At 49.0% G+C, this 26,376-nt stretch overlaps 1 protein-coding gene across 1 annotated transcript in view; it reads left to right on the top strand.

Annotated features, from left to right (window-relative positions):
* The window catches only part of Spire2 (spire type actin nucleation factor 2), a 37,613-nt gene extending 12,034 nt beyond the window's left edge, over positions 1-25,579 (top strand). Inside the window, exons 2-15 of the mRNA XM_052728230.1 lie at positions 1,200-1,243; positions 9,840-10,196; positions 12,852-12,932; positions 13,047-13,211; positions 13,830-13,916; positions 14,291-14,414; positions 15,503-15,672; positions 16,176-16,365; positions 18,193-18,308; positions 21,587-21,721; positions 21,893-21,960; positions 23,375-23,402; positions 24,691-24,806; positions 25,226-25,579. Coding sequence (XP_052584190.1) covers positions 1,200-1,243; positions 9,840-10,196; positions 12,852-12,932; positions 13,047-13,211; positions 13,830-13,916; positions 14,291-14,414; positions 15,503-15,672; positions 16,176-16,365; positions 18,193-18,308; positions 21,587-21,721; positions 21,893-21,960; positions 23,375-23,402; positions 24,691-24,806; positions 25,226-25,457 — 1,913 coding nt within the window. The 3' untranslated portion in view covers positions 25,458-25,579. The remainder of the gene's footprint in view (positions 1-1,199; positions 1,244-9,839; positions 10,197-12,851; positions 12,933-13,046; positions 13,212-13,829; positions 13,917-14,290; positions 14,415-15,502; positions 15,673-16,175; positions 16,366-18,192; positions 18,309-21,586; positions 21,722-21,892; positions 21,961-23,374; positions 23,403-24,690; positions 24,807-25,225) is intronic.
* The last annotated feature ends 797 nt before the right edge of the window (positions 25,580-26,376 follow it).

The raw sequence follows: 26,376 nt of genomic DNA, 5'->3' as shown, positions 1-26,376 counted from the left end.
TTTTCCAGGAAGTACCTTTATACTCGATCAGTTCTCTTTCATCTTTCTAGTGTGTGAGTCCAGTCACATCTACAAAGTTTTGTTAAACATCCAAAGTGGGCTGGGGACCGAGTCCCTGGGATCACAAATCCTCCGAGAGCATGCTCTTTGAGCTCACTTTCTTTATTGTTTCACTGATGTTGGAGAATGGATTGTTTTCCATTATTTTAATGGATCTCACAGTCTCTATCTTTGGCAATCTTCCTGGTTCTTGATGCAATTTGAACATATTTGTGGAGTTAGCAGATTTACCTAGCAGGCAATTTTATGGTTTGTTATTTTTTATGTCTCACTTCATCCTAGAACTTAAGGAAGCTGTAGTCATATCATTACATGGTTCTACCTTTATACATGGTTAAAGGAAGCCCGAGGAGGGGTCAGTTGGAAGTGGGGTAATTAACTGGGGGTTGCTGGCTGCACAGATCCTAGGGTCTCTGGCCTGCCACCTTGAGCCACCACCCCTTTCCCTGTGATGCCTTGGAGTCAGATTTTACTCTTTGCCTTTGGCTTCTCATCTGTGAAATGGGTGCTGGAGCTATCCACCTCTTGGGCTGTAGCTGAGCCACATGAATAAGCCCTGGAAAATGCTGACTCACTTTTTGGCATTTACCAGTGATGTGTTCTGTAAATAAAATGTAGAGTCCAGCTTCTACCTGCCCTTCAACCCAGTGACTCCTTTGAGAGGTGCCACTGGAAAAACCCCAAACCAGGGCCGTCAGGGTTTCTTATCTTCCTGTTGTGTTCTGGCTCACAGGAACTCGGTTCTAGGAAGTGGTATCCCCATTTCAGATCATGAGTCTTTCCTGCAGTGACAACTGAGCAGCCCCTCTCCTTCAGAACCTGGACATACACACAGTCTGCCGACTGTCCTTCATCCCTGACTTACTCCTCCGAGCTGTTGCTATGGACCAGGGGATGGACAGCTGTCTAAGAGCAGGGTCCACATCACTTGTGCTCTGTAGCCTGAATCCTGTCCAGGGCTGGCTTAGGCTAGGCCTTGGGGTTTCTGTTCAAGGGGCCAGGTGTCTCAGCCTGTTGTGAGCTTTCTGGTGTTCTTTGGGGGATGTGCTTTGTGCCTTAGGGAAGGTGGAGCAGAGGGAGAAGGAGCACGCAGTGTTGTCTGGGGCTTCCAATGTAACCTTCACTGTTTTCTTTTACAGAACCTACAACTACAGTGATGCCACCAGCCAGCTCAGAAGCCCAGGTACTGAAAGGCAATTTTAGATTACCTGATATATAATAAAATGTATCTGTTGTCCTGGTTAGCTTGTCAGCTTGACACAAGCTAGAGTCATCTGAGAGGAGGGAACCTGAACTGAGAAAATGACAATATAAGACTGGTCTATAGGCAAGTTTGTGGGGCATTTTCTTGGTTCCTGATTGATGGGGATTTCAGCCAATTGTGGGTGGTGCCACCCCTAGGCAGGTGGTCCTGGATGGTCTAAGAAAGCAGGCTGAGCAAGCCATGAGGAGCAAGCCCCCAGTAAGCAGCACCCCTCCATGGGCTCTGCCTCAGTTCCTGCTTCCAGGTTCCTGCTTGAGTTCCTTCCTTCAGTGATGGGAGTTACAGCCTGAGAGTAGTAGGCCGAAATAAATCTTTTCTGCAGTTGCTTTTGGTCATGGTACTTTATCACAACAGTAGAAGCCTAACCAAGACACCTTTATTGTAGAATGTAAATTATAAAGTACACAAACTCACACAATCCTTTAGGTGAGGGAAGACAGATAAACCACATGAAGGACTTAACTGAAGTTTAATGAAACTCTTCACAGGGGACAGGCAGGGTAAGGAACCTAGTGTGGTCACAGCCCTAGATACTGATCTCACTCCCGTACCAGGGAAGCAAGGGAGACAGTACTGCTGACCTCGCCCTGGCCCACCGGAAGTGATGTGGTCTGCAGGGCATGGAGTTTAGGACAAATGAGAAACCAGCCAATGCCTAGATTCCAAACCTCCATTGTCTTGTGGTAATGGTCTGAGTGTGATGTTTATTTCGGTTGTTGTTTTAATGGTTTTGTGTAACCAGCACTGGCCTCAACTTACCGTGTAGCTGAGGCTGGGTGAGACTTTGAACTCTGAACCCGATCCTCTTGGCTCATTCTCCCAAGTAATGCTGGGGTTACACGCGTGAGCTTCGGTGCTTGGCTCTCCACAGCCTTTTTCCTTTATTTCTTTCAGTGGTTTTTTTTTTTCTCAATGAGTGATGATGCATCTGTTTCTTCTGCTTGTTTGCCAAAAGGCATCGAGAGTGGAGACCACTCGTGTCCTAGGATGAGAAGGGACCCTTGGGGACCAGAGAAGAGCAGCATCTGAGCAGCAAACAGGGTCAGAGAGAGGGATTCCAGGACATGTTGCCTGCTCTGATGTTTTCTTTCTCTGAAATGTGGCCTTTCCAAAGCATTTTTTTTTTTTTTTTCAGAGCTGAGGACCAAACCCAGAGCTAAATTCCCAACCCCAAATTTTAAGTTTGGATTCTGGTAGCATCCAACTTTTTTTTTTTTTTTCTTCCAGAGCTGAGGACCAAACCCAGGGCCTTGCGCTTGCTAGGCAAGCGCTCTACCACTGAACTAAATCCCCAACCCCTCAAAGCATAATTTTAATATAATAAGAATTTATAGGGCTGGATGCTGTGGTACATACCTGTAATTCCAGCTATTTGGGAGACTGAAGCTTTGAGGAAAAATAAAGAAGAGATACGAAGGGAGTGGGGAAAGAAACCTTTGCATTTATGTATTTAGCATGGTAGCATTCCAAGGGAGAGGTGAGCATAGACCAAAGGGATTCCACCATGTGCTGCCGCTGCTGCCATTGCCTCCTCTTTCTTCTCTACTTAGATCTTGCCTCAAAAAGAAAAATATTATATTTCCTTAAGTTTTTTTTTTCTTTTTTGAGATAGGCTCTCTCTACCTAGTCCTGACTGTCCTAGAACTCACTATGCAGACTAAGTTGGCCTTGAACTCACAGAGATCCACTTGTTTCTGTCTTCCAAGTGCTAGGATTAAAGGCGTGTGCCAGTACACCGGCTGGCACTACATCTCACCACCACACATAATTCTTAATGCCAGTGACAAGATACCCCTGCTACCTTGGGATGCTGTCACCTAAGTGACACCGCTGTGTGTCACTTAGGAACTCTGTGAAGATGGTATTTTTTACATATAGGTAGCTGTAAACTGGGGGGAAGAACAACTCTTTCTAAGACATCTGCTTTGTCATGTGGCTGCCAGTTATCTGTATTCACAGCTGTATAATATCCTAGATAGTTTATTTCTCTAAGTCCATGTCTGCTGGCCTGGAAGGTCAGCTGACCCTTGTTGTCCAGAGTTCACAGAGGTGAAACTGTTACCTACCACCTAAAGGATGCCTAGTATTACACACCATAAAAAATCCTTGTAAAAGCTTTGAATGAGGGAGTCTCATATGGACTGTTCTCAGAGGCCCAAATGTTAACCTGAAAGCTCCATCCCAGGAAAGAGCGTGAGGGGAGCCACTCAAAACCTGTGCTTCATTCTGACTACTTAGGTTTCAAGAACTGCCCAGGCAGCCCCTCTAATTGCAGTCAGATTCCAGGCTGATGGCCATGCTTGAACGTGCAGGTTGGAGGTCCTGAGACTGGGCAGGTGCCCAGGATTTTCCTAATGGAAAGCATTCTTTGTGTTCCAGAGAAAGTTTCCAGCGAGTTTGGGCACAGAAAAGCTTTTTACCAAAGAAGCCATCAGAGAAGAGGCTTGCTGGAGTTAACCCTTCCCTCACTTGTTGTTAGTGTAGGCCAGCACTCTGGAAAAAGAGTGGCCTGGATGGATCCGGTTACCTCTCTGCAGTGTGCACTGGGATGGGTAGGAGGGCTTCCTGCTTGCTTCTCAGCCTGTCTCCCTCCATGGAGTCATGTGGTTTCCATTGGAGACTGTGCCTCACAACTGAGCCTCACAGAGCTATGAAGCACACTAGAGATCATGCACCACCTTGCCCTTACCTGGCCTCTACCTCTACAACCAATGGATTTACTGTGTGAACTCTCCATGTTTCTGTCCCCTTACCGTGCTAGCTTTCCCTTTCCATTGTCATACCCGAGAGCGGTGGTCCTGAGATAGTCTCTGGAGTCTCCAGTTTCCCAGGGTCCTCCATCCTGGCTGCTGGCCAAAGTCCTGCTGTTTGCCACCTGTCAGGTGTGACCAGCCACTAGATGTTAGTGCCATGCCCTCTCCCTCTGCGTTCAGGGTGTGCCTTGGAAACAGTCTGACTTCAACCTGCTTAAAGTAGAGATAAAAGTAGGGGAGGGCAGCCCCGAGGGTGGTCCAGGGCTTTGGTCCACTGTGACTTTACCCTTTCCACCAGTCTTGATGAGTCAGGGGTTACCTTCCTCAGACCCCTTAGGCTCCAGCGTCTTCTGAGATGTCCCTGTAGGACTCAGAGACCCTTATCTCTCGCCTGACTCTGTCTTTGGCCTGCTATTGCTCTGCCTGCCTCAGGCTCAGATTTCCTGGGATACCTTGCTAGCCAGAAATGAGTGCAGAGGCCATTGGGGCAAGGTAGTACCAGAGAGTGGACAGTCTCCTGATGGGGCTATGGCTCCATCTGCTACAGCAGTGTCCTCTCACCCTAGCAATTATAACAGAAAACTTAGAGCATAGCACAGACAGGACCAGCTCCAAGGGCTAGCTTGGCCAGCTTCTAGCTGTGGTGAAGTGGCCTAGCCTCTATGCCTCTGTCCCTCTGTATACGAGATAGGAGGCTGTGTCGGTGGGTTGTTGAGGTTAAACAGGATGTTTTACATAGGCTTCGCATAGTGTCTACATAGTAGAGCTGTTATTTTTTGTGTATGTGCCTTTGATAGTCTTCTCTTTCTGCTTAACAAATATTTTATGTAATGTATGTGTTTGTATTTATTTATCTAGCTATTTATTTTGCTTGCATGTATGTCTATGTACTATGTGTATACCTGGTACCCAAGGAGGTCATAAGAGGGTGTTGTATCCTCTGTAACTAGAGTTATGGAAAGTTGTGAGCCACCATGCAGGTACTTGAAGTTGAACCCAGGTCCTCTGGAGGAGCACCCAATGCTCTTAACCACAGAATCCATCTCTCCAGTCCCAGATAGTCTGTCCAAAGAAGGAAAATATTCAGTAGTACTGGAGATTGATCCTCAGGTTTTGCATGTGCTAGGCAATATCTCCAGCCTCAGTTTATCTTTTTATTTTGAGATGGGATTTCACTAAATTGTCCAGGCTGGCCTCAGACTTACTCTGTAGTCCAGGAAGGTCTTAAACTTGCAGTCTTCCTGCCGCTGCCTCCTGAGCAGCTGGGATTAACAAGCTGTGTCACCAAGCCCTGCCTCTAAGCCTCATATTTATATTTATTTGTTTTGAGACAGGTTTTCATTGTGTAGCCCAGGCTGGCCTCAAGGTTAGGATTTTCTTGCCTCAGCCTCTCAAGTGCTGGGATCACAGGTCTGTGCCTCCTCATCCAAATTTATGAAAGTCCTTTGCAACATAAAAGCAAATGCTATGCAAATTAGGGATACTGTTAATCCCCCTGTGTATTCAGCTATGCTGGCAGCCCATTGCAGTGTTCCGGTCCTACTAAACCTAACTGAGGCAGGGGGGTGGTCACATGGGCACAGAGAATCAAGGTGCAGGCAGCATCTAGGGGGTGAACACAAAACAACATCCTCCAGTGCACCCCACAGAGCCACTGTCTCCAGGTCATTGATGGTAAATTGTGAAGACAGGGTTCCTTGCCAAGTGAAATCGAGAAATGCTGAGGTAAGAGGACTCTACAGAAAGACCTCAGAGATGCTTGATGTGCTTTTAAAAAAAGATTTACTGAGGCTGGAGAGATGGCTCATCAATTAAGAGTACTGGCTGCCCTTCCAGATGATTTGGGTTTGATTCCCAGCACCCACATGGCAGCTCACACTGTCTTTAATTGCAGTCCCTGGGGACCTGGCACCCTATTCTGGCCTCCACAGGCACTGAATACATGTGATACACAGACTTACATGCAGGCAAAACACCCATACACACAAAATAAAATGAAAAAAAAAATTAAAGAGTTATTATCAGGCATGGTGAACATGCTTATAATCTTTTGGGAAGTTAAGGCAGGAGGCTTAAAACTTTGAGGCCAGCCAAGACTACATAGCAAGACCCTGTCTCAAAATAAGTATTATGGAGGTTTTCAGGAAGCACAGTCAAGCACCGAGAGCCTCTCACAGTGAGTTCCGCCAGTAGCCAGGGTCTGCCCCTGTGCCCTCGGTGTCTGCATGCTCCATCACATGCCCTCGGTGTCTGCATGCTCCATCGCATGCCCTCGGTGTCTGCATGCTCCATCACATGCCCTCAGGTGTCTGCATGCTCCATCACATGCCCTCAGGTGTCTGCATGCTCCATCACGTGCCCTCAGGTGTCTGCATGCTCCATCACGTGCCCTCAGGTGTCTGCATGCTCCATCACGTGCCCTCAGGTGTCTGCATGCTCCATCACGTGCCCTCAGGTGTCTGCATGCTCCATCACGTGCCCTCAGGTGTCTGCATGCTCCATCACGTGCCCTCAGGTGTCTGCATGTTCCATCACGTGCCCTCAGGAGTCTGCATGCTCCATCACGTGCCCTCAGGAGTCTGCATGCTCCATCACATGCCCTCAGGTGTCTGCATGCTCCATCACGTGCCCTCGGTGTCTGCATGCTCCATCACATGCCCTCAGGAGTCTGTATGCTCCATCACCTGCCCTCTGGAGTGGTTATTGTGTAGAGTGCTTCCTCCCCGCTTTGGTCAGGTTAAATGTATAGACATAGAAAAGTTACATTTCTTTAAAAAGATATGAGGCTGGGTATGGTATGGTGGAGTGTGCCTACAATTCCAACACTCAGGAGGCGGAAGCAGGAGGATCATGAGTTTGAGGCCAGCTAGAGCTACATAGATACCCTGTCTCAAATAACAAACAACTAGCTGGGCATAGGCCTGTAGTCCCAGCTCTAGGGAAGTGGAGGTAGGAGGATTAGGAGTAAGCTTCATGAGATATTACCTCAAAAAAACAAACAAACAAAAGCAAACAGAGGGCCTGAAGAGATGGCTTGTCAGCTAAGAACATCAGCTGCTCTTCCAGAGAACGTTGGTTCAAGTCCCATCACCCACGTGGGTACTCACAAATGATCTGTAACACCAGTTCTAGGGGATCTCACGCCCTCTTCTGGCCTCTGTGGGTACTGCATGCATGTGGTGCACAGAGGTACAAGCAAGATACCAATCAATACACATAAAAATAAAATAATTGCTTTAAAAAGAAAAAGCCAGGTGGAAGTGGTACACACCTTTATTCCCAGCACTTGGGAGGCAGAGACAGGTAGATCTCTGTGAGTTCAAGGCCAGCCTGGTCTACAGAATGAGTTCCAGGACAGCCAGGGCTACACAAAGAAACTCTTGACTCAAAAAACAAACAAACAAAAAAAAAACAAAACAAAACAAAAAAGAAATAAAGAGAAAAATAGTGCTGGAGAGTTGGACCAGAGGTTAAGAGCACTTGTTCTTTCGGAGGACCCAGGTTCAATGCCTGGTATACACACGACAGCTCACAACTGTCTGTAACCCCTCTTCAGAGTGCACTAGGCACATACAGGCTACACATGCTTGTATTTGGGTAGAATGCTCATACACATAATTTTTCTTTTTAGTCGGGATGGTGGTGCACACCTTTAGTCCCAGCGCTTGGAAGGCAGAGGTAGGCGGATCTCTGTGAGTTTGGGGCCAATGTGGTCTGCATAGTGAGTTCCAGGACAGCTAGGTAGAGAGACTCTGACTCAAAAAAAAAAACCAACCAAACAAACAAACAACAAAGTATAATGAAGTATAATATTTTTCTTTTTGAGACAAGGTCTAACTGTATAGCCCTGGCTGGTCTAAAACTTGGGCTGGCCTCAAACTCACTAGCTCCTCTACCTGCTGAGTGCCAGGATTAAAGGTGTGAGCTGTTTGCTCAGCATGACATAATTTGTGTGTGTGAGTGGGTACAGATGTCAGTTTGTCCTTACAATGATGTGAGTCAGCTGTTGCTGTAACAGACTTCTCGGATAATCAGAAAGGTGAGGTTTGGCTGGGAGTGTGGCTCAGTGGTAGCGTGCATACTCAGCATGCCATGTGGCTCTGGTTCAAGCGCCACAAAGGGGAGACGGGCTGTTGGGCTCACAGTCTCAGAAGTGTCAGTTCATGGCCACGTAGTCCTAATGCTTTGGGACTATGGTGATGCAACATATTCATGGCAGGATTTCTTGGAGGAGAAGGCCGCTTATCTCTTGGCTGAGTGTGAAAAGAAGAAAAGTCGGAGGCCAGTTTCCAGTGGCTCCTCCCAGGCCACACCTTCAGTGAGCTGAAGACTTCCCACTCAACGCTTCCTCCTTCCTTCCTTCCTTCCTTCCTTCCTTCCTTCCTTTCTTTCTTCCTTTCTTTCTTTCTTTCGACGGGGTCTAACTATGTAGCCCAGGCTGGTCTGGAACTCACTATGTAGCACAGGCTGGCCTGGGACACATGGAAATCTGCCCGACTCTGTCTCCCAAATGCTGGGATTAAAGGTGTGACTATGCCCAGCAAGCCTGCCTCTTAAAAGTTCTACCAGTTCCCAATGGAAGGAAGCTGAGAACTAAAGCTTTAACACATGGGCCTTTGGGGGACATCTAAGAATTAAACTCTAGGGCTGGAGTATGATATGGTGGTAGAGTACTCCCATATGTGTGAAGGCCTGGGTTTGGTACCCAGCACTGCAAAATAAAAAAATAAAAAGAAAAATAAAAAAAGAAAGAAACCCCCCAGCCCCCAAAACTCCAGTGGTTAAACAGCATCACAGCAGTGGTCACTGCCGCATCAACCGGGCCTTCTCCTTTGATTTCAGCCACCCTGTTATATTGCATGAGAAGCTAATACTTAGCTGGGTTATCTCATTCCTAATTATGTTTTTTGGGGTCATACATACTGTGCAGTCAGCACCAGAGTTAAGACAAGTCGTCTCCTTTTACGTAAAAGGCATCTTGAGCCTTCCCATCCCAGCTGTGCCCCAGCTCAGGGAGAGGGCTACTAACTTCTCTTGCCTTGGATGGGTCAGCTTGCTTGAGTCATGCTAACGGGATGACACTGTATAACAGTTTTTCGGCTGATCTGTGTGGTATATGCGTGTGTTTGTCTGTTTCCTGTTCTATAGTGCCCCGCTGTGGGCACATACCTGTCCCCACTATGAAGAGCACATGAGTAGTTTATGAACAAACCTTGGGTGGATGTACTTTTCCATTCTCTGGGTTAAATGCCAGGGAGGAGGGGAGGTGCTGAATCACATGTTCCATGCATATTGGTAAGAATTTTCCTGAAGTGACTGTGCTCTTTGGGGGACATCTTTTTAACAGTGGTCCATGTTTTGTTTGTGCTGTGATTCCCCTCTGGCAAAGAGGTGTTATTTCTTTTTTTAATGATTTTTTGTTTTTATTTGATGTATATCAATTGGTGTTTTACCTGCATGTATGTCTGTGTGAGGGGGTCGGATCCCCTGGGACTTGAGTTACAGACAGTTGTGAGCTGCCATGTGGGTGCTGGGAATTGAACCCAGGTCCTCTGGAAGAGCAGCCTATGCCATCTCTCCAGCCCTGAGGTGGTATTTCTATATCATCATTATAAGCCATGCTGTGATTTCCTCTTCTCCCTGCCTGTCATTCTGTCTGGCATCTCTGTCTTATGATGGAGGGTGCTGCTGATTGTGGGCCCCAGTGCCCTTGTGGCTCAGAATACTGTCTCTGCTGACCATATGACATCTCTGTCCCTTAGATGGTGCAGTCCCTGGGCTTCGCTATCTACCGTGCCCTGGACTGGGGCTTAGATGAGAGTGAGGAACGAGAGCTGAGCCCACAGCTGGAGAGGCTCATCGACCTCATGGCCAACAGTGACTGTGAGGACAGCAGCTGTGGAGCAGCGGATGAGGGCTATGGGGGTCCAGAAGAGGAGGAGGAGGCCGAGGGCGGCCCCCGAGCTGTGCGAACCTTTGCCCAGGCCATGCGGCTGTGCGCTTCGCGCCTGACCGACCCCCATGGCGCACAGGCCCACTACCAGGCAGTGTGCCGAGCTCTTTTTGTGGAGACGCTGGAGCTTCGTGCCTTCCTGGCCCGGGTGAGGGAGGCCAAGGAGGTGAGTGAGATATGGGCTGCAAATGGAAGGGCTGATGCTGGGTGGAGTGAGGGGGATGGGTGGGACATGGGGGTGCAAACCGGGTGGGAATGAGGCTAGGGAGGCGATGGAGGCCCATCCTCAGTTGTCCAAAGGGGCTAAGGTCTTTGGTGCCTGACTGCACCTTCCTATGAATACCCATAACTTCCCCCTCCCCCATGCTGGGCAGTGCCCAATATGTTTCATACATTTTTAACTTCATGCCTTCTTTTCACCGGGTTTTCAGAGAAGGGAATCAGTCAGTAGCCCCTGGCCATCACTCCTGTTGCCTCTCAATTAGCCATTCCCCTCCCTGCCTCCTCCTTCATCTCTGCAAGAGGGAGATCTGCTTACTGCTCACTGGCTGGCTTCTCCAAGCCCCAGTTCCTTCTGAAAATGGGATGCTAAAGACAGCCACTTCTTCCCTGGGCCACCACACAGGCAGGCCCATGGGCTTGGAGACTTGGGGTGGGCTGGTGAGAACCCCTCAAGGCATTTACTGTGCTTGCCACAGTCCTACTTTATTGGTGAAATTATTAAGGCCACTCCACGTAGTTAAAAGGAGATTTATTTAATGGTGTAACTTACAAATTAAGGGATAGGTAGGTCGCGGAGTCTGGGGAAGGTGTATCGCAGTTCAGTGGTGTTCTCTGGAGCTCTGCTCGGTCCACCTCCACTATCCAGGGTCCCGCAACAGAGAGTGAGAGCGCCCGCCGATCCAGATCTCGGGTCCCCAGGCGCCTCCCTTGGCCCCGCCTTGTAGGCATGACAGTTGCCGAAGTCTCAATGGGGGTTGGAAGTTCCAGATCAAAGCTGGAATGGCTACCCACTACACTACTTCATTCTTTGGTGGTCTCCTGTCTTACAAATGAACAGATGCTACCTCTGAGAGTCAGGGTCCCTCAGCCCAGTGTCAGAGCCTGTCTAGGATACAGCCGGCTCCTAAACTGGATTCCCTCTAGGCTGTCCTGACTTCCCCTGACCCAGAGTTAGGGCTTGGCATCTTGTGACTGTCTCCATTCTTCCTTGGAGGAGAACCATTTTTTTCCCCTGTGAAGTAGGCTGTCCAGGCTTCTGTGAACATTTCACTGATGATGAAAGGGGCACTGGGAACAGGTCAGGTGAGGGTCAAGTCATTCTCTCTTGCTCAGGTACCAGAAGTTAATTTTTAAGTTAGTTGATGTTGGTTTCTGGTTCCACCCTGCCCTTTTCTGTGCTGTATCCCTTTTCCTGTAGCCTAGAGGGGCCATAGCTAGCATCCTGACCCTTGGAGCCTGCATAGGCTTTCAGGGATGTTTGAGTGATGGAATCTGGGACCCAGCTTGAACCCATTGATCCTCACTTGTAACTGTCACATGCCAGTCTTGGGAGGCTCTCCACTTAGCTCCCAGTATTCCGTGCAATATCCCCACCTTCCCTCTCAGCTCCCCTTCCCTCTCAGCTCCTCCCTGGCATCTCAGAGACACTATCTGCCTGTGCTCCCTGTGGCTGGCAGGTGGTCCTTGGGTTTTTTGTCCTTCTGTGAACATGGTCTGTTGTGTTGCTCAAATCAATTCCTTACCCAAATGAGCTTTAGCAGGAACAGACACCTCTACACTCCATTCCACTGATCCCAGAGACAGTCAGGGGATGGGTGCTGGGCATACGGGGTCCTGGACAGACAAACCTGGGCTTGTCTGGGCTGGCGATTTTGGACAGGTGCATAGGGTCAGGTGTAGCTATTCTAAGTAGGACAGGAGAACCATCTTCTATGCCCTTTGCCCCAGGAGTCCCACACAATAGTGTGTCTTAACGCAGTTTGGCAAGTAGCTTAAGGTGAAAGCCAGGGTAACTGGTTCTGTCTTCGTTGGGTGCTGCTGAAGGGCAGATGCTTCCCTACTGTGGGGAGTTAGTGAAAGCAGAAGCCCCAGGCTGCCCCCTAGACCCAGAACCATCAAAGCAGCAAGTCTGGCATCTTTCCCCAAATTCCTAGTTGCCTGAGTCCCTGGCATCTTTCCTGGGCCCTCACCATGATGTTAGCACTCCATATCTGGACGGCCTCCTGCTGGTTAACTCATCCTGGTCATCTGCCTTCATCAATTCCACCAGTCCTTGAAGTCTACTAACACTTGCCACACTGTGCTGGGCTCCAGACTTAGAACAGCAGCTGAGGAAGCATACACAGCCTCTAAGAGATGGGTTCTTGGTGACCTCTAGTATGGGCCGTGCATATAGAGAAGCAGCCATGAGGATGGATGGGCTTGTGGGTTGACCAGGGTGTCCTGAGGTGCTGGGTGAACTGAAATCTGGAGGGCAACAGGGAGTGCTTCCCCTTCTGCATCAGCCACCTGTGAAGGACAGTGCCTCTCTGAAGCATGTGGGTCAGATGGGAGCCAGTGCATGTGGACACTAGGCTCTCACCAGGCCCTGCTCAAGAGAAGCCATTAGAGAGAAGATTAAAAGTTCCCTGTGCCATTCCAAAGCTATGGTATAGTTTCCTCAGATCTTTCCAAGCTCCAATGCCTGGGCCAGGTGCCTTTGTGACTCCTTTTTAGCTGGCTGAGTGCTAGAGAAGTGCCTCCTGCTAGATGGGATTTGCAGGGTCCTGCTGTGGCCACTCCTCTGCCACTTCCACACTAACTAGACATGTGGTCCCAGATGCTGCAGAAGCTGGGGGAAGATGAGCCACGGGTAGAGAAGCCACTGGCCGAGCTCGACCACCTGGGACACACAGACTGGGTAAGACATGGACCCTCCTGACCTGGGACAGAGGAGAGCACAATACACCCAGAAAGGTTTGTGCCGGAAGAGCCGCGGGTGCCAGAGCTGAGGCCATTTTCTTGTCTGGGTCAGGCCCGGCTCTGGGTCCAGCTCATGCGGGAGCTACGTCATGGGGTGAAGCTGAAGAAAGTGCAGGAGCAGGAGTTTAACCCACTGCCCACCGAGTTCCAGCTCACCCCCTTCGAGATGCTGATGCAGGACATCCGTGCCAGGAATTATAAGCTGCGCAAGGTCATGGTAAGCCATAGCCCTGTTGTCCTCCACCAGCACCCCTGGCCCTGTTCCCTTCTGCAAGTTCTTACCCTGCTGCCGTCGACTAGTGGCCCTGCCCTCTGTGTCTGCTAGCAACCCTTGCCCTGTTCCTTGTGCTTGAGTAGAGTTTGATGCTCATCTGCAGATATGAATAAGGCAGATGTGGCTGGTTTCCACAGCTCTTGGTTGTATTGGGAATACGGTATAATAATTAGGGAAAGGAGAAGGTTCTTGAGGGTCAGGAGGGGCCCTAAGAGCCAGCCACCTTTTCCCATGTAACACATATATGCATAGCCTTATGTGCACTGGTGTCACTCTTCTGACAACCCCTGAGATGGGTCCTACAGCCCCATTTCCTGAAGAATCTTAGGTTCAGGAAGCTCGGGCTGCTGAGTTTAGGACTCACTAGACCTTGAATGTTGTAGCCACTGCTGGATGTGGCCCACGTTAGAGAAGCCGCTGAGTTCCAGGGAACAGAGGCCATAGGAGGGAAGCTGACTGTGAAGACGAGGCTGTAGTCAGGGCTGTGTGAGTCCCTCCTGGTCACCCTAACACCAGCAGCTGGCCCTTGCGAGCTCAGGGTGACCCTGCTTCTCCTGGCAGGTTGATGGGGACATCCCTCCCAGAGTGAAGAAGGATGCACACGAGCTCATCCTGGACTTCATCCGCTCACGGCCCCCACTAAAGCAGGTACCAGCTCTGCACTTCGTCCTCTGGAGATTGTGGGGCCTGCTGCTCTGCTGTGACCAACCCGGGAGGTGTCTTATCACGTCCACTTTCTGAGGGAGGCCATTGGGGGCTCTTTTGCCTGTTGGCTGGATGGTTGGACATGATCTCTGGCACAGGGCTTCTGGGTCTGTGTCTTCTTCCTCTTGGGGAGAACTTTTAGCCATTTTTACACCTCATACCAGGTGTGCACAAAGCCTCCTTGGCTAGTGCTTCCTTCTGAGGTACTGAGAGGTAGCGCTGAGTCTCCCGGACTACTCCAGCATGTCCCTACTCTAGAGCAGGCCCGTGTCACCACCTGGCTCCCCTTCCTACTTAGTGTGTCATGTCGGCGGCAGGTCTCGGAGAGACGGCTTCGCCCTATACCACAAAAGCAGAGAACGCTGCATGAGAAGATCCTGGAGGAAATCAAGCAGGAACGGAGGCTTCGTCCAGTAGGGGCCCAGCACCTGGGTGCCCGTGGTGAGTAGGGGCGGGGGTGAGTGATGGGGGAGACCTTGCTGGGGCTACAGATCAAATCTGAGGACTGTTAGCCCCGAGAGTCCTGTATGGGTAGAGGACCCAGGACCCCTTAATTTTTTTTTTAACTGTAAACTTAGAGGAGTTATAATGGCCCTGTGAAGTGAAATAATGCTGTCCTGTAGGTTTTGATCAGATTTTGCCTTTATATGTTGTTATAGTGGATGACAGATCTCAACATTTGGGAGTCAAATGAAATAAAAGTCAAGTTTCTAAGTGACTGGAAGCCAGACATACGTTCAGATATTTGAGACTTGTTCTTCCTTGCAAAATTAAGCATGGTGGACTTCAACCCTGCTTCTGGCAGGCCTTTGGGAGGCTAGGCGGCTCTCCTCTTTAGCTAGAATACTCACTGTTAACTGGCTCAGCAGCCTTCCGTTTCCCCTTCTAAGTGGAGAATTAAACCAAGTGGTTGGTGCTCAGGAAGCTGTTCACTTCCATGTTGACCTTCTTCCCGTCCTCTCCACTCATGGCCCACGTCTGCCCTGGCCTCCTCGTCCTCCCCACTCACTGTCCACTCCTACCCTGACCTCCTCGTCCTCCCCACTCACTGTCCACTCCTACCCTGGCCTCCTCGTCCTCCCCACTCACTGTCCACTCCTACCCTGACCTCCTCGTCCTCCCCACTCACTGTCCACTCCTACCCTGGCCTCCTCATCCTTGCTCACTGTCCATGTCTGCCCTGGCCTCCTCGTCCTCCCCACTCACTGTCCACTGCTGCCCTGACCTCCTCGTCCTCCCCACTCACTGTCCACTTCTACACTGGCCTCCTCGTCCTCCCCACTCACTGTCCACTGCTGCCCTGGCCTCCTCATCTCCCTACTCACTGTCCACTCCTTCCCTGACCTTCCACATCCTTCCCTGTTCCTGCCCTGCTTCCTTGTCTTCCTTGCTCATCATCCACTCTGGCTTCGTGCTCCTTCCCTCCCTGCCCCACATCCACCCTTGCCCTGGTCTCCTTGCCTTTGCTGTTCACTTCCTCTCCCTCTCCACTCACCATCCACCTCTGCCTTTGTTTCTCCTGCCTTCAGGGTTTGGTTCTCTGCCCTGCATCCTCAATGCCTGCTCTGGGGACATCAAGTCCACTTCCTGCATCAACCTGTCTGTCACAGACGCTGGGAGTGGAAGCCAGCGTCCACGGCCCCGGGTCCTGCTTAAAGCCCCCACCTTAGCAGAGATGGAAGAAATGAACACGTCTGAGGTCAGAGAATAGGGATTCTTCAAAAGATCATGCTGATGGGGCTGGGAAAGGCTTAACGGGACAGGGGTCTGTTGGGTAAGTTATTTTCTTCTTGTGGCTGGAGGAGTAGCCTGAGTAGCCCTCTGTCAGCGTGAGAAGCTGGTCCTGGTGAGGACCTCGGACCCACTAGGATGGAAGATGACCTTGGTGCTGGCCATCTCAGAGGGCTCAGCCTTCTACAGAACTGTCGTCTCCAGGGTTCTCAGGAAGACCTCAGGGAATGGTTTGACTCTAGAGACACTTGCCATGAACTGTCCAGAAGATAAGAGATATGAGCTAGCAATATGTAGAGGACAGTGCAGGTCTTGGTGGGCTCAGTTAGCACTCCTGGATCCACTGCCTTGGTCCAAGGATGAGCAAGAGGTGCTGGAGGCAGTGGTCAGAACTAGAGGCAGTGGTCAGGGTGGGGCAGCGGTCGGGAGGGGGCAGCGGTCTGGAAGGAGCTGTGCCTGGTGTGCTTTCAGGAAGAAGAGTCCCCCTGTGGAGAGGTGACCCTGAAGCGGGACCGCTCTTTTTCGGAACATGACCTAGCTCAGCTTCGGAGTGAAATGGTCTCTGGTTTGCAGTCAGTCACTCAGCCCCCAGGAGGGATGGAGCCACCTCGGGCCAGAGCAGGAAGCATGCACTCCTGGAGACCCAGCACCCAAGACCAGGGTAAGTCTTCACACCAGCTGCTCTTTTCATTTCCATGGACTCGGTGTTGCAGCCTCACATCTTCCTCGAGCCGGTAGGTACCCACAGTGTGGAGCTTGTGCCTGCAAGGGTAGTGCTGAGTCCCTCACCACCTAAAGCACGCATCCCTGCTTTCCATGGAGGTTTTTTTTTTAAACCAGCTAACCAACCCATATTCATAGCAAAACATTTCTGCATCCTTGGGGGGTGGAGAGATGGCTTTGTGGTTAAGAGTACTTGCTGCTCTTGCAGAGTATGATTCCCAACACTCACATGGTGACTTATAACTATCTCTAATTCCAGTTACAGGGAAACGAATGCCCTCCTCTGGCCTCTGTGGGCACCAGGCACACAAGTAGTACACATACATATACTCATACACATAGAATAAAAATAAGTAAATCAGGCCAGGTGTGGTGGTTCACACATTTGATCTCAGCACTTGGGACGCAGAGGCAGGTAGGTGGATCTCTGAGCTCATGGCCAGCCTGGTCTACAGAGCGAGTTCCAGGATGGCCAGGGATATACAGAGAAACCCTGTCTTGAAGAGAAAAAAGAAGAAGAAGAAGAAGAAGAAGAAGAAGAAGAAGAAGAAGAAGAAGAAGAAGAAGAAGAAGAAGAAGAAGAAAGGAAGAAAGCTAAGTAAATCTTTTTAAAGAAAATTCAAATTCTCATGATTCTGTTCCGTAGGGATAATTGTTAGTGGTGGTATCCTGAGATGTAGTAAGGAGGCTGGCATCCTTTCTTTCTTTTTTCTGTGCACAGCTGGGCTCTTGAAGCATCTGACCTGTCACCAGCCACCGTCCCCCACCAGAGGACTCAAGCTAGAAATAGCCCCTCTGGCCTGGGTGCACAGGGTTAGTCCCATCAGTCAGTGGCTGGACTTACATCAAGAGCTGTCAGTGTTAGAAATGGGTCTGGGGTTCCAAGAACACGACCATACAATCCAGAGGGTTTGGGCAAGCCAAAACGTTTCAGTTCTGCAGAAGGGTGCACGGCCATGTCAAAATCCAGAGGTGACCCCAGTGAGCTTTTAGTTCTTCTTCTTTTTCTTTCTTTTTTTTTTTTTTGTGTGTGTTGTTTTGTTTTGTTTTTCAAGACAGGGTTTCTCTGTGTAACAGTCCCAGCTGTCCTGGAACTCGATCTATAGACCAGGCTGGCCTCGAACTCAGAGATCTGCCTGCCTCTGCCTCCTGAGTGCTAGGATTAAAGATATGGGCCACCACACCAGGCTCAGTTTTTATTTCTAAAGGAGTCCTGTGCCTCTGAGTGGTCAGAGCTTGGTCTCATGCTCTTTCATGATTGCCTAATTAAAATGACAGTTGATGAGCAGAATGCAATTTTCAGTACTGAGTGCAACCCTGAGCATATGTTTTGATATCAGGAAGTACAAACTCTGGCAGAATGTGGGTTTCTGTCATGTAGCTTCCTTACAAAATTTTAAAAGTAATTTAAAATTTTTAACTTAATTTTTATCTTATGAGTATGGGTGTTTTGCATGTAAATGTACCATGTTTGTGTATGTCTGTGTATCATATGGATGCCTGGTACCTGCTGAGGTCAGAGGAGGCTTTTGGATTCCTTGGAATTGGAGTTACAGATGGTTGTGATCCACCATGTAGGTGCTGGGAATTGAAGCTGGTTCCTCTGCAAGAATAAGCGCTCTTAACCACAGAACCAACACTAACTCTTTCGGCTCCACTTAAAGCTCGTTCCCTCTCCCCACTGGGACATACGTGCTGACCCCATTGTCCACTTGGCACAGCACTCCTGCCTGGTGGTCCCAATGGGCCTGTGTTCTTTCTCCAGTTTTCTGTCCTGCGAGTGGCCAGTCCCAGCCTTACCTCAGCTCCGCCTTGCCCAGCAGCTTGAGCTCAGTGGATAAACCGGAGGCCTCTGCACCAGATACCAGACACCTATGGCTGGTAAGTGACAGGGTAGGTTGCCCTTGATGGCCTCTTCAGCATTTTCTTCATCCTTTCACTAGCCTGATGCTCAAGAGAGAGATGGGCAGCATTCCTCAGGATGTGGCTGGCTTTGTCTTTAAGGATACCAGGGTCCAGTTCCTTGTATCTGGGGAGATTGCTCTTTGCTGCCACTTGCTGGTGCACATTGGTACTGCGACCCCAAACCCAGAGAATTGTCTTTCAACCATTTGCCCCTGGCCTAAAGTGCTCTTTGTTCAATTCCAAGGGTGGTCAGGATATTGAACCCTGTGGGAAAATTGTGGGATTTGAAGGCAGTACAGTGTTGCAGGGAGTGTGCTGTTGGCTGAGACTTTGACATGCTGGTTCCCATCAGCTATGCGTTTTGTGTTGTTTGTGTGAAGAACTGATACTCTGCCTTGGAGCCCTGACCTGGGCCCGAATTTCACTGTGCAGATTTATCAAATGAAGTAACAGGTAAAAGCCGATGGTAGCCTACAGGGCATCCTACATGTGTGTGAAGGGAGATTAACTGTGGGGTGACACCATCATCTCATGAGGCTTGGATTAAAACGTGTTAAAATGCTTTACAAAGTGTAAGTTCTATGTAAGAATAAAGCTATTTATTTATTTGAGTACTTTGCCTGCATGTATGTCTGTGCACCATGTGCGTGCCGGTGCCTGCCAAGGTCAGAAGGCATCAGATCCCCTGGAACTGTCATTCCAGATGAGAGTGAGCCAATCTGTGGGTTCTGGGAACTGAACCTGAGTCCCTCTGAGAGAACAGTAAGTGATGCTAACTACTGACCCATTGTTCCAGCCCTCTCATTAACTTTAATTGAAAGGTAATGTCCATATGGTAGAATGAGAGAACGCCTTCAAAAAGTTGCCATTTAACTTCCACACACATATACACACACATAAGATTAATACATGTTAAGGAACTGTTTTTAGCTGTATAGTAGTGGCGCACGCCTTTAGTCCCAGCACTTGGGAGGCAGAGGCAGGTGGATCTCTGTGGGTTTAAGGACAACCTGGTCTACAAAGTGAGTTCCAGGATAAGTAGGGCTACACAGAGAAACGATGTCTCAAAGAATAAAACCAAAACAAACAAAAAAAATGACTTCTCAATTTGGCAACTTAAAATAATAAACATTCTCCAGCTGGAGAGATGGCTCAGAGGTTAAGAGCACCATCTACTCTTCCAGAGGTCATGAGTTCAATTCCCAACAACCATATGGTGGCTCACAACCACCTATAATGAGATCTAGTGCCCTCTTCTGGCATGCAGGCATGCATGTAGGCAAAACACTGTATACATAATAAATAAATAAATCTTAAAAAAAATAATAAACATTCTCTTACAGTTTCTGAGCATTAAAATTTCAGAAGCATCAGCTCTTAAAAAACACTTATTCACTTGTTATTTACTTATCATATGTGTTTGGATGTTTTGTCTGCATGAAAGTCTGTGCACCACATGCATGCCATGCCTGTGAGACTAGAAGAGGTGGGTTAGTGCTAGGAATTGAACCTGGGTCCTCTGGAAGAATAGACAGTGTTCTTATCTACTGAGCCATCTCTCCAGCCCCTTTATTTTTATTTTTGAGACAGTCTCACGTTCTACCTCAGGCTGGCCTGGAGCAAATTATGTAGCCCAGGTTGGCCTGGAACAAATCACATAGCCTAGGCTAGCCTCAAACTTGCTTTGCTCCACTTCTGCCTCAGAAGCAATTTAACTAGGGGGTATGGCTAGTGTCTCCCTGAGGTTTCAGGTAGAATATAAACAGGGATTGCATGCTACGGCAGCTGAAAGCCACAGCATATTTTATGACCAAGTGTCTGCATTGACACACTCTCACTATGCACTGCAAGTGTTAACAAGTCTAACCATTTCTTTGTTTGTTTGTTTTTCCACGGAGCCTGTCGTGGAACTTGCTCTGTAGACCAGGCTGGCCTTGAACTCACAGAGATCCGCCTGCCTCTGCCTCCTGAGTGCTGGGATTAAAGGCATGTGCCACCACCGCCTGGCCCATCTAGCCATTTCTTACGGCTAGAAAATTAAGGACCATTTCTTGTTCAAGGAAGGAAGGGGCATGTTTTAAAATTCCACAAGTCCCACAGTAGCCTTTCAGTTCTGGGATCTCAAAAAGTACTTTTTGAAAGTTAGGTTATAAAAATCAGAGAACCTGGTGTGGCTTTTAGTCCTGCCCTAGCCCCTGAGAGGTAGCTGCTAACCTCTGCATTGGACATGGCAACTCCTGACTGTAAATACTAACAATAGAAAGAAGCTGGAAGTCCTGGGGCCTCAGATCCTGTGGGACATGCAGAAATGCTAGTGCTATTCCAGGACTAAGTAGCCCTGCACAGGGCTACCAATGCACATCCTAGAAAAAACATCCAGTTACCATCCTTATAGCACCCAGAATGCTGTTCCCCATCTGCCTCCACGAACAAGAGCTAGTGTTTTGAGTTCTGTGTTCCTAGTACCATGTTAAGAATTGTATGTTGAGGGGTTGGGGATTTAGCTCAGTGGTAGAGTGCTTAAGGCCCTGGGTTCAGTCCTTGGCTCTGGAGAAAAAAAAAAAAAAGACAAAAGAATTGTATGTTGAGCTGGGCGGTGCATGCCTTTAATCCCAGCACTCCGGAGGCAGAGTCAGGCGGATCTCTGTGAGTCCGAGGCCAGCCTGCTCTACAGATCGAGATCCAGGACAGGTACCAAGACAAAAAACAAAAACAAAAAAACAAACAACAAAAAAAGAATTATATGTTGTATTGCCTCAAGGGAGCTGAAGCAACCCCATTTTACAGAAAAAGTAGGCTTGGAAGGTTTAATGTCTAGTCTCATGCCACACACTAGTAAGGTTAAACCAGGATCACTCACCATAATGCCAGATAGGGTAGATGGCCTGCTGAGTACGAAAGAGCACACTCCGGTTAGGTAGGGCAGATGATTCCCAGGGCTTTTGGGGACAGTACAGATCAGGGGCAGAGCGGGGTGGGCAGATTGGAGAAGGCTGGAGCCATGGTGTGTGTTTGCAAGCAGGAGATGGAGTTTTCTGGCATGGGGTCAGTGAGGACAAGGGATGGGGTCCTGGGGCCCTGGCACTGGGGAACCTTGCTACATCAGCAGGGCCTCCTTAAAGCAGATCCAGCCCCCGGTAGTGAGTGAGCTGATTCACATACTTTAGTAAGTAGCCAGGTTATTTGGACTGAGACCAGGTAACTGTGGGATCCCCAGGATGTTGAGCAAGCAGGACCCTACCCTTTGCCCCTAGGAGTTCAGCCACCCTGTGGAGAGCTTGGCTCTGACTGTGGAGGAGGTGGTGGATGTGCGCCGAGTGCTGGTGAAGGCAGAGATGGAGAAGTTTCTTCAGGACAAGGAGCTCTTTAGCAGCCTTAAGAGGGGGAAGGTGAGACTTGGATGCCTTGGGCAGCAGGGTAGGGGCTGTTCTGAGCAACAGAGGGTGGGACCAGGTGTCTGGGTGGTTGGGTAGAAGCCCCCGAGGCAAGCGCTTGTTGGGACTGGGTTTGGACTCCAGTGGCCTTCTACAGCCATGCTCTAACCTCGCCTCTCCCTGCAGATTTGTTGCTGCTGCAGAACCAAGTTTCCCCTGTTTTCCTGGCCGCCGACCTGTCTATTCTGCAAGAGGTGAGCCTTTATCAGCAGACAGACTAGCAAGGGGGATGTTTCATCACACCCAGCCAATTCAGTCTTGTCTTCTTCCTTCCTGTCATCCCCAACCCCTGAGACAGGGTCTCACTGTACACCCCAGCCTGGCCTCAAACTCATGATCTGCCTGCTTCAGCTGCTTAAGTAGCAGAGACTGTAGGTTAGTGCCACCATGCTTTGTTTAGGTTAAATTTATTTATATTTGTTTGGTTTTGTTTTGTGACGGTATCTTACTATGTAGCCCTGGCTGGCCTGGAACTCACTATGTAGACCGGGGAAGGAACCATAGAGATCTGCCTGCCTTTGCCTCCAAAGAGCTAGGATTAAAGGCACGTGCCACCACATTTGGTTTAGGTTAAATTTAAATAGTGAAGGGACACCCATGTTTAGCCAAGATGGGGTAACTTCCACTTTCTGGCTGAAACAGCCCCAAACAATCAAGCAAAGGTTATAAAACAACAGTCTTTAAGACACTGGGCACAGGCAGCTGAAGGAGGCAGATGAGGGAGTTTGTGCTGGCCTTGGGAGTTTCTGCTCACCAACTGGAGCTGGGGCAGGAGGCCAGGGCACTGGAGATCTTAGAAAGGGGTTAGGAGAGGAGAGAGCAGCACAGACAGACCTGGAGATGCCTCCGAGATGTCCTTGAGCCTGGAGCAGGCATGCAAAAGGAAGAACAGAGCTTGGAAAAGAACTAGCCTCATCCTAATCCTAAAGCATGGATTGTCAAAATGCAGCCCCTAGCTACATCTCCCTGCTTATTCTGAGAATGAAGGTTTTTTGTTTTGTTTTGATTTGTTTCAAGACAGGGTTTCTCTGTGTAGCTTTGGAGCCTGTCCTGGAACTTGCTCTGTAGAACAGGCTGGCCTCTAACTCACAGAGATCTGCCTGCCTCTGCCTCCCCAGTGCTGGGATTAAAGGCGTGCGCCATCACTGCGCGGCTAGGGTTGAATTTTTACAAGAAGGAATTTGTTTTTGTTTTCTTTTTAATGAGACAGGACCTCACTATATAGCTCAGGCTAGCCTCAAACTCAATCCTCCAGCCTCAGTGCTAGAACTATAGGTCTCTTTCACCACACCTGGCAGGCATTTACTTCTGAAATTGGATGTGGAAACTTGAAAATGCTAATTGCTATATAAAGCTGAACATCTTACTCGAAGCCGTTCTACGTAGATGGTGCTTCTATGGTGAAAGGCACCAGATATCCCCGAGAGAGATAAGAGGCAGAGGTAAATGAATGTGCTCCAGGAAGATGGAAGGTTCTGGAGTAAAGTGAAAGTGAAGTACCGAGTGACCAGGGATGTGGCCAAAAGCAAGGCTGGCTGACTCAGATGTGTGCAGCAGACAGGGAAGGCCTTCCTTACACTGACACTGCTTTCTCTCTGTTCCTTCCAGAGCTGTGTGCACTTCCTGCAGTGTAAAGGTGAGGATTCAGGAAACCTTCAGGTCTCGGTGATGTGGGATTGGGTACTGCTGCTTCCAACTGGATGTGTTGGACAGCCGCCCTCTTATGAGGCATTTCATCCATTCCCTTCTAAGAAGAATCTAACACTTCTCAAGACTGCAATTAGTATATTTGCTTGTAAGATACATAAAGTCTATGCTGACTTTAAACTCTCTATGTATCCGAGGATGACTTTGAACTCCAGTTCCTCCTGTCTGCCTTCCACATGCTGGGATTACATTAGACAGTTTGTTTTGTTTGTTTGCTGTTTCTTTTAGGCAGGGTCTCACTATGTAACCCTAGCTGATCTGGAACTCACTATGCCTGGCCAAGACTATAGTTTCTTAAAACACTCATAGGTAGTATTTTCTTTTATATTTTTGAGACAAGGTCTTGCTGTGTATAGCACTGGCTGGCCTGGAACTGGCTATGTAAAGCAAACTTGCTTTGAACTCAGAAATATGCCTGCCTCTGCCTTGAATACTAGGATTATATGTGTGCACCACTGTGCCCAGTCCTCATAAGTAGTCTTAAATCTTGTTTTTAAGGTGCTAGAGAGATGGCTTAGAAGTTAAGAGCACTTGCTGCTCTTGCAGAGGACCTGGGTTTGGTTCCCAGAACTTACATGACAGCTAACAAGTTTGTAACTCCAGTTCCAGAAGATCTGACACTCTCTTCTGTCTCCCAAGGGCACTGCATGTACATAGTGCACAGACATAAATGCAGGCCAAACACCCATACACATAAAGTAAAAATAAATAAGTAAAATATTTGAACAGTTTTTAAGTATTCTATGTGAGTAGGCTGGAGACCCACAGCTTTTCTCTCTCCTAAAAAATCCTCCTTTTGCCATGAGAAAGCTTTCAGCAAGACCATGTTGCATTTTGGATGCTAGCTTCCACTCAGAGGTAAAGGACAGAAGCCCTTGGAAGTGTACTGACCATCATGCCTCAGCGCAGAGAGAGGAACCTACTTTTCTCAAATTCTCTAATCTGTCCCTGGACCACAGGAACACTCCATCCTTGTCAATGTGAAATACTGGTTGTGTGCAGAACCTAAAATTACACCCATTGTGGCATAAAATAGTTCCCAAACCCTAAGAAGTTACAGTTTGGATGAGCATGAAACGTAGTTGGGGTGTGACAAGGGAGGAGTCTATGCTGGGCCCTCAGATGAGTGTATGGGGTGCCACTTTGGGTCTCTAGGCCCCCAGGGGTGCCTGGATGGTTGGTGAGGAACCTTGTCCACACTCTTTCCTGTGTTGCAGATGAAGATGCCTTCTAAGAAGTGTGCACACATCCCTGTCTACACACTTGGCTTTGAGAGTCTTCAGAAGGTGCCAACTACCAAAGCCACACCAATGCTGAGGAGAGATGCCTTTCAGTATGTTCTGTTGCCTTGTTGCTGGTATCCTGTGGTAGTGAGGAACTGAAAATAACCAGGAAACTAGGGCAGGTGCCTATGGCACTGTGAGGATTTCTCCAAGGAACAGTCAAGTCATTTGGCAGGGCTCTGGAGGCAGAGTTGTAGGGAATTGAGCTTGGGTGGTCTGGGCTCAGGACCTCAATGCCGGTTGAGGAAGAGCTTCTGCAGGGATGCACACTGACAGGTATATTCAGTCAGACTCCTGTGGATGAGTCATGGGAAGGAGAGAAGAGGCAGCAGGCAGCTTGGAGGGGTGACTGCAGACATAAAAAGCAAGATTTGGGATTTTGAAGTGGCAGGACAAGGCCTCTGGAGGATCCTGGCCTAAATAGGGTTCTCTCTTCTCATGGTTCTCTCCTGGCATCTCTCCATCCTAGATCCCTGCAAGGACCGAAGTGGCGGAGCGTAGAGGAGGAGTTCCCCCACATCTATGCCCATGGCTGTGTCCTGAAGGATGTCTGCAGTGACTGCACCAGCTTCGTGGCTGATGTAGTATGCTCCAGCCGCAAGAGTGTGGATGTCCTCAATGCCACTCCACAACGCAGCCAACGCAGCCGCCAGACCCAGTCCCTCTATATCCCCAACACCAGGACTCTCAACTTCCAATGACTGTTGTGATGGCCACCCTGCTCCCCATCCTGGAACACAGCTGCCATCAACCCCCTTGCGCATGTACATATATACATATATAGATATTTATAATATATATACAGCCTATATATTTATATTTATATACATTGTCTCTTTGCCCTACAGTTCATTTAGGGCCAACCTTATTCCAGAAACCTTCCCTCTTCCTTTCCTCTCAGGAATCCTTGGAAAGGCTGGAAGGGATTGGGGAATGGAGGAAGGGCAGCTTTTCTGCCCCGTACCTTGGTTCTCTTCAGTAGTGAACATATGGTGGGCTCTCTTCCCTGGGTGGACAGGGCACCTTGGTACTCAGGTGAACCTAAGTATCAGGTCCACCTATCCTTTAGGGTGCTCAAGCAGCAGAGGCACCTGGGAGGCCTCTGAGTGTGTGGGATTCTGCTGGGAGGAAGCCAAGCTGGCTCTTGGTCCCTTGCTAGCATCATGTGACTTTTCCTGGGGAGATATGAACGGACATCTCTTCACCCCAGATAGGTCACTACAGACCAAAGGACCACTCAAGTCTAGCCTGATGAACCAGTGAGTTCTCTGAGATTATGGTAACACGGTGAGGGGTTACTTACAGGAACGTAAGTGACTCTCAAATAGTTGCATCACTCCAAGCCCCTACCCAAGGATAGGTAACAACTCATGAAAGGTGCATCGCTGTAATTCACACCCCCAGCCGATTTTCTACTTCCTATACCAAGACAATGGTGCAGCTGGGTGCGGTGGCTGTGGTGGCTGGAATCTCCTGTGAGGGCTGGGTGACCTGCTTCCTACCCGGCGGGGACTGTTAACCCTATAACCATTATCATAGACCTCCACATCAGGATATTGTTATTTATTTCACAGCTGTGGTTGCAGGCCAGTGTAGTCTGTAGGTCACCACAGCTGCTTA

The sequence above is a fragment of the Peromyscus californicus genome, unplaced genomic scaffold (genome assembly GCF_007827085.1).
Source record: "Peromyscus californicus insignis strain IS unplaced genomic scaffold, ASM782708v3 Scaffold_8__1_contigs__length_139910024, whole genome shotgun sequence".
Classification (NCBI taxonomy): Eukaryota; Metazoa; Chordata; class Mammalia; order Rodentia; family Cricetidae; genus Peromyscus; species Peromyscus californicus.
The sequence above is the reverse complement of the archived record's forward strand: the minus strand, read 5'-3'. Positions and strand labels throughout refer to the sequence as shown.